General features: G+C 35.0%; 1 protein-coding gene and 1 long non-coding RNA gene across 3 annotated transcripts in view; one reads left to right on the top strand and one right to left on the bottom strand.

The window, feature by feature from the left end:
• The window catches only part of LOC107698687 (cyclin-dependent kinase 18-like), a 112573-nt gene extending 106630 nt beyond the window's left edge, over positions 1-5943 (top strand). For both annotated transcript variants that reach the window (XM_016499879.1, XM_016499815.1), the window contains exons 14-16: positions 5091-5181; positions 5339-5416; positions 5592-5943. In XM_016499879.1, coding sequence (XP_016355365.1) covers positions 5091-5181; positions 5339-5416; positions 5592-5626 — 204 coding nt within the window. In that variant the 3' untranslated portion in view covers positions 5627-5943. The remainder of the gene's footprint in view (positions 1-5090; positions 5182-5338; positions 5417-5591) is intronic.
• The window catches only part of LOC107698916 (uncharacterized), a 3267-nt gene continuing 1495 nt past the window's right edge, over positions 5382-7153 (bottom strand). Inside the window, exons 2-3 of the long non-coding RNA XR_001635398.1 lie at positions 5542-5622; positions 5382-5450 (exon numbers count right to left, since the gene is read on the bottom strand). This is a non-coding gene — a long non-coding RNA (uncharacterized LOC107698916). The remainder of the gene's footprint in view (positions 5451-5541; positions 5623-7153) is intronic.

Raw genomic sequence — 7153 nt, forward strand, 5'->3', positions numbered from 1 at the left:
CGACCGGACAGGGCATCATCACAATATGGTGAGGGGCATAACATTTCCGTCACACGGTTGAGGCATTCGGCAAATCACAACGCACTGGATAGCTGGCCAATCACAGCACACCTCGCTTTTCAGAACGATAAGCTTTGTAAAAATTGACGCGTTTCAGAAAGGCGGGGCATAGAGGAGAAACAATAATGTACAGTATGTGGAAAATAATGTTTTTTGAACCTTAAACCGCATAAACATATTTCATTACACCAAATACACAAAATAATGTTCTTTTTAGCAACATCATATGACCCCTTTAAAAAACACGATGGATTTGTTTCTTACAAACACACAGCTTATTAATTGATGGACTGGAGTAGTGTGAATTACTTGTGGATTATTGTGATGTTTTTATCAGCTGTTTGGACTCTCATTCTGACGGCACCCATCCACGGCAGAGGATCCATTGGTGAGCAAGTGATGAAATGCTAAATTTCTCCAAATCTGTTCCAATGAAGAAACAAATTTATCTACATCTTGTATGGCCTGAGGATGAGCAAATTTTCAGCAAATTTACATTTTGTGGGTGAACTTTTCTAAGTAAACAGTTTGAAGCATAAATATTAGAAAACCTAGTGTACTTTTAGTATTCAAATAAATTAAATCATTTTGCATGTAAATGTCTCCTCATATCCCTTTTTTTAAGGGAAAACCAATTCTATGATACACTTTCATGCACTTTTAGGTCTTTATGCCCTCCTAAACGTTTCAAATTAGGAGCACATGTGAAAAGTAAGCATCGATCCCTGTATTTATGTATACATTCTTACTGAAAACATAAATATTATCTGAGGTGCATTGCTCTGTGTAGACAACTTTCCATTTGTTGGAATGCTAAGGAGGAGCCAGTAAGATGAGAGGCAATAGATTTACGCAATATAAGGATTTGCCAGTCTGTGTCAGATGTCAAAAACACACACACAGCTAGCCAGTGGTGGTACTGTGTTTAGAAACGCCCTGCTGATGAAAGAGGTCATCGAAGGATGGCATATGGCAGAATAGCAGGAAGACAATATTTCTGGTATCATAGTATGGATGAAACAAGAATATTACTGCCTATTTTGGTCATAAAATGTGAGTAAGTTACTATAGTTCAATCTGATAAAGTGTCTATTTATTGTTAAAAACACTAAAAATAATAACAATAATGTCCATGCAACCATGCATACAATTCTGTTGACATCTGCATAATAAGAGACTGATAATCCAATAATACTGACATTCTTTTCTATTGGTTAATAGAAATCTATTTGGTGGGTCTCCAACAAAGCCATTACGCCACATTAACTTAAGTCACTACAAAATACATTGATGTAAAAGCCTTCATTCTCAAGCATGAAATAAAGACCTGTAGCTTTTTTTTTTTTACTATTATAATAAGTATTAATATTGTTGTTGTTACTATTATTAACAATAACAATATTATTAATAATATTTACGACCATGATATTTATGCAAATTGTTTTGTAATCAGAATGGTCACAAATTAATGTTCAAATTCAATTTTTACACAGCCCCCTGGTATTTTAATTGTCTAATCATTATGCATTGTGTCAAACACTAGAAATAAAATAATTATTAAAAATTATAAGAATTAAAAAATAAACTACTAACCAATTAAAATTACTACTACTACTAATAATAATAATATAAAATGTCATGATATTTATCCATATATGTTATCTATGTTTTGCAATCATTATGTTCACAAATTAATATTCGAATTTATGTTTTGATAACACAACCCCCTAGTATTCTAATAGTCTAATCATTATAAATTATTGTGTGAAAATTCAGAAATAATTATTAAAGATCAGATCAATTTAAATATCAACTACTAATCAATTAAAATTATTATTATCATTATTATTAATAAAATATCAGAATAATTCGCAAAAGTAATAACCCATAAAAACAATCTAGTATTCTACAGTCCAATTATAATCATTGTGGCAAAACTAAGAATTTAAATAATTTAAACAATCAGATCAACCACTAATAAATTAAAAGCTATATGTACTAATCAATTCAAATCAATCAATTATAATTAAAATCCGTATAATTTAAAAAGAAAAAAAAAACATGGATCAAGCTCTAGCATGTGATCAGATATTATTTATGTGTGAGATTTCTAACAAGCACACAGCACAAGTGCAGAGGCCAGCGAGGTGCTGTTTAATGCCATGGAACTGCAATAGTCTTCAGCTCCCACAAATCCCTGGGTGAAAAAAGGCCCTTGTTAAAGAGTTTCGCTACCGAGACAGAGTGAGCTCAGAAGCTAATTATGGTGTCAGCTTCCCCTCTCTGCCTGCTCTCCTCCAGGTCCAATTAGTTTGATACAGGCAGGGGTGTCAGGCCCGGAGCATTATAGCATTATCAAAACACAGTTAAACAAACGCAGACACCTCCACGCTTCACTCAGGTACAGGCAAGAGTAAGGACCTTTCAGAGGAATATTGTTCAAGATTATGTTGGGGGAATGACTGAACAAAGAGGGCTGCCACAGGCTAAAGACTCTTCCAGAGACTCAATGCTGATCATAGCGTTTTGGCTGTAGTCTGCAGTAGACATTGCATACAGTAATGCATGTTACTGACCCAGCTATACACTGTAACAAATGATTTTACGAAGTTGTAAATAAAACAAATGATTAATGGAGTACATTTTACAAGGAAATACTATTTCAGTTTTTCTACTGCAAAATTTAACTAATTGTGTTACTTGCTATGTCTTTGTAATTAATTCTGACATTTACTAGCAATTTCTAAGTAAAAAATGTTGCTACATAATTTTTTTTTTTTCCAGTGTACATTTGGGGACAAAAAAAATGCAGATGTCTTCAGAAAAAAAAAAAAAAGTGGGTTTGCTGATTTCAGCTGGTCTCCCAGCCTGGTCAGACTGTAATACCGGCAAACTATTATGATTAAAAGGCAATATGATATAAAGTTGCATGAAAAATTGTTCAAGAAAAATGATTGACAGCAACTAAATGTCTTTATGTGCTTCAAAAAAATAAATAAAAGCCAAACAATGTATATTAAGTTTAGAGTTTGAAAATATTTTTGCACCCTGCTGAAAGAAAGAAAGAAAGAAATAAAACAGTTTAAGCTTGGTCAGGCTGTTTTTTGCTAGTTTTAGAGCTTAAACCAGAAATTAATTAATTAATTAAAAAACAGGTAAAACCAACCAACTATTATGATTAGCTTATTAAGTCATCAAGATGTTCTTTTGAGAAAAAATGATTCACAGAACAACTAAATATGTCTTTATTTAAGACACACACACACACACACACACACACATTAAGTGAGTTTACTGGTCTTTGCTGGTCTCCCATCCTGGGGTGCGTTTCCCAAAAAGCATCGTTAGCTAACTATGGTCGTTAGTTCCATTGAACTCAAATGGTAACGACGAAACGTGCGACCATAGTTGCTTTTGGGAAACATACCCATCATCAGACTGGTCTTTTTTCTGGTTTTAGTGGGGTTTTGGGCCACTTTTTGGCTGGTCAGACTGGAACGCCAGCTAAAACCAGGTAAAACAAGCAAACTATTATGATAAGCTTAATTTACAAACTTTAAAAGTCAATATACTATAATGTCTCCAGTATGACAGTTAGGTAAATGTGATTAAAAACTGTGCCAAATAGCTTCCTAAATAAAATCTGCACCTACAAATGTACCATGTACCCTGATGGTATCAGATGGTAAAAAGCCTAAAAATAGAGGTTAATAGTTATGATTCGTTTAATTTAACAACAACAGAATAGTCAATGGGAGGTCTAAGATTATGTGCGTTTGTATTTCGGTAGAATGCGGTATTTGTGCAGAAACGTGAATGCGTTTCTCTCCTTCTCTTTTGTGCGTTCTGATGGCGCGCGCAGCTTGAGTGCGCTCTGACCTGTCATTATGATGAAAGACCGCGGAGTGCGCGATTCGTTAATGGTGACAGCGGCCTTAATGAGTCCGAACCGTGCACCTGTTTCTCATCAAACCCCGCTGACTGATCGCGCCGTCAGCCTCACACAATGCGCTCTGAACGCTCTGCTCGTTTGAAACACCGCCAAACTTCGCCGGAGACAATTTTATAACTTTGTGTGAGATGACAGCAGGGTGATGGGTGCTTCATTATTTAAAACTATTTTATAGCTCAGGGATCAACAAGTCAGCGGAGCTGTGCTCAAATCGAGTCATTAGTGAAGAGCACACAGGACGGGAAAGAACACAGGCAGCACTTGCGCTCTAGTGCGCAAAACAGTGGAAGAAGCGTTACGCATGCGCACACGTGTAAAAAAAGATCAAAATTCAAGTTCTCTGGCTTTTAGTGCATTTCTGTTAGCTTTGAGAGTATCTACTGTACTTCTAAAATATAAAACAATTTTATTCAAAGTTGATTAAATTTAAAATGTAGTCTTTCTCTTCTGAGAAAACAGACATCAATGTTAATATTTCTAGAAAACATTATGAAATTTATATTATAATATTCAAAGTTTATATATATATATATATATTATATCATAAAAGATAGTTAAGGTAACTATAGATCTGTTTTTCTCAACTGGCACTATAGACAAACCTAAACTCTAACATATAACATTAGAATTTTAAAAGTGAAAACTACATTATTTCTTTCTGCATTAATTCATTATTTCTTTCTTAGATTTTGCAATTTGAGAACATCACTAAAATGTTTTTATAAATGTTAGAGAGTATCTACTGTACTTCTAAAAATTGATAAAACTGTTACATTTAAAATGAAGGCTTTCTTTTCTGAGAAACCCCAAAAATATTGATGAGATCAATGTTAATTTTTTTAGAAAACAATAAGAAATGTATAATATTTATATTTAAAATATATACAAAATAATATATAAATATATATAAACAAATAAAACCTTAATATGCAAAATCCTAATTATGGTCACTATAGATTGAAGCATTATGTATAATATTAATATTGTTTATATTATAATATTTATATTCAAATATAATGTCTAATAACAAAATATACATTTCCCTCCATTTTTCTTTGTTTGTTTTGTTTCTGTTCAGTATGACACCAAGCGCAGGATTTCCGCCGATTCGTCTCTGAGACACTCTTACTTCCTGACTCTGGGCGAGAACATCCACTCCATACCTGACAGTGAGTTCATCCCAATACTTATGGTATTTCTAGATTGTCTGCTTACATAACATCACCTCAACACGAGCCTTATCATCTGTCTTTCACCTTGATGAAACAACAAAGAAGAAAATACATTTGCTTTGATCATCACCCACTTGTCTTCTATCCTCTCCAGCCTCATCTGTGTTTTCACTGAGGGAGATCCAGCTACAGAAGGATCCGGGACACAAGAGCTCAGTATTCCAGCCGCCGGGTATTCAATTCCATTGCTTTGACATCCCTCATCTCTATTTGCAGAGCACAACTTGATCATGTTTAGTCATGCACAAGGAACATTAATCTCATCTGTACACCTGTAAGAAAACGCTTTCACCTCACCTGCACTCCTGCAGATCTGTCTAACAATGGGTCATTTTCTCCAAATCCAGGTCGAGGCAAGAACCGCAGACAAAGCATATTCTGAAGACAAGAAACAAAGCGGTGTGCATGAAGAGATCACCAGAACAAAACCATTATGAAGCAAACAGCTTTGTTTCTCCATCCAAAACATGCATGCATCCATTCACAAACATGTACTTCAGAAAACAGATTCAATAGAAGTGAATCATCCTCAGTCATAACATAAGCTGGTTAAAAGTGTGGCCAAGGCTCAATCAAATCTCTCTTGCAGTCTCTTTTAAACCTAAAAACCACACCGATCCTAAAGCTCAAATCTTTAAAGACATGAAAACACCCCTGGTTTCACAGACAAGGCTTAAGCCTGGCTCCAGACTAAAATGCATGAGCTGTTTTAACTGAAAGAAACTTGCACTGACATATTTTAAAACATTGTTTTGTCTCAAGATGCACACCAGTAGTGTTTTTTTTTCTTCTTCCAAGGAACGTTTATAAAAGATACTTACATGTCCTAATTGAACTATGGCCTAAACCTGGCTTAGTCTTAGCCCTGACTGTGAAACCAGGCCTCAGACTTGAGTTTGGCCTCTTCTCCGCCTGGATCTAGTAGTATTTTCAGATGTCCATAGTATATTTAATTGTGTGTGTGTATGTGTATGTGCAAGAAACATGGTAGCTTCGTGTCTTACTTTTCCCATTGAGTGAAATTGCCTTCATTTCTGTTTGAAGTTTGACTTGTTTTGCCATACGTGTTTGACGAGTCATTGCACAAGCTCATATTGCGCTTTATTTCACAAGCGTTCATTCAATATTTTAATATCGAGAGGGGTTGACACATAAAAAATGTAAATTGTCGTAAATATTTGAGCCATTGAATAGAGAATTACTTGAATTCTGTCATAATACCATTGAACTTTCGCTACTAAAGGTGCTGTAAGTGATTTTAGCCAACAAAATTAGACCTTTATTCTAAATCCCGTCCTGTCCACAAAATGATTGACAGGCAAAGAGTGTTTCTGATTGGCTAGGGGGAAAAAAGCTGTGGTACTCGCTTACAGCATCTTTGACTAGTTACTAATTTACAATATCATCAAGAGGTGCCTTTTGCGGACCGTAAGAAATGATGGGGTCCAATTTTACGCTTTTCGAAAAACCATCTACTTCAATCTCCTCAAGGATCTTGGTCCTTTCAAGTAATTGCACGTGCAGATATTAGTTTTTTTGCCATTTAAGCTAATTGCTACTCCGTATTTGCACATGGCATGCAAGTGTCCTGGACCTGAAACCAAATTATTGTTCACCTACTCCTACTGTATCTTGTAGTTTAAAGATGAAAGCACTATGACTCTTTATTGTAAACGGCACTGAGCACAAGCTAGTTTTACTGTGGACAGAAATGAAAAGCTTAATCATTTAAAGGGGTCATAGGATGCTACATGCATTTTTACAAGTTGTTTGAACTGAAATGTGTGTTGGCAGTGTGTGTACACAACCACCCTATAATGATAAAAATCCACCCAGTGTTTTTTTTAATCTGGTTAAATGTTTTCCCCTTTCTCAAATCGAGCCGATCTCAGATGCCTGTCTGTGTGAT

Source organism: Sinocyclocheilus anshuiensis, unplaced genomic scaffold, assembly GCF_001515605.1.
Source record: "Sinocyclocheilus anshuiensis isolate Anshui unplaced genomic scaffold, SAMN03320099.WGS_v1.1 scaffold313, whole genome shotgun sequence".
NCBI lineage: Eukaryota > Metazoa > Chordata > Actinopteri > Cypriniformes > Cyprinidae > Sinocyclocheilus > Sinocyclocheilus anshuiensis.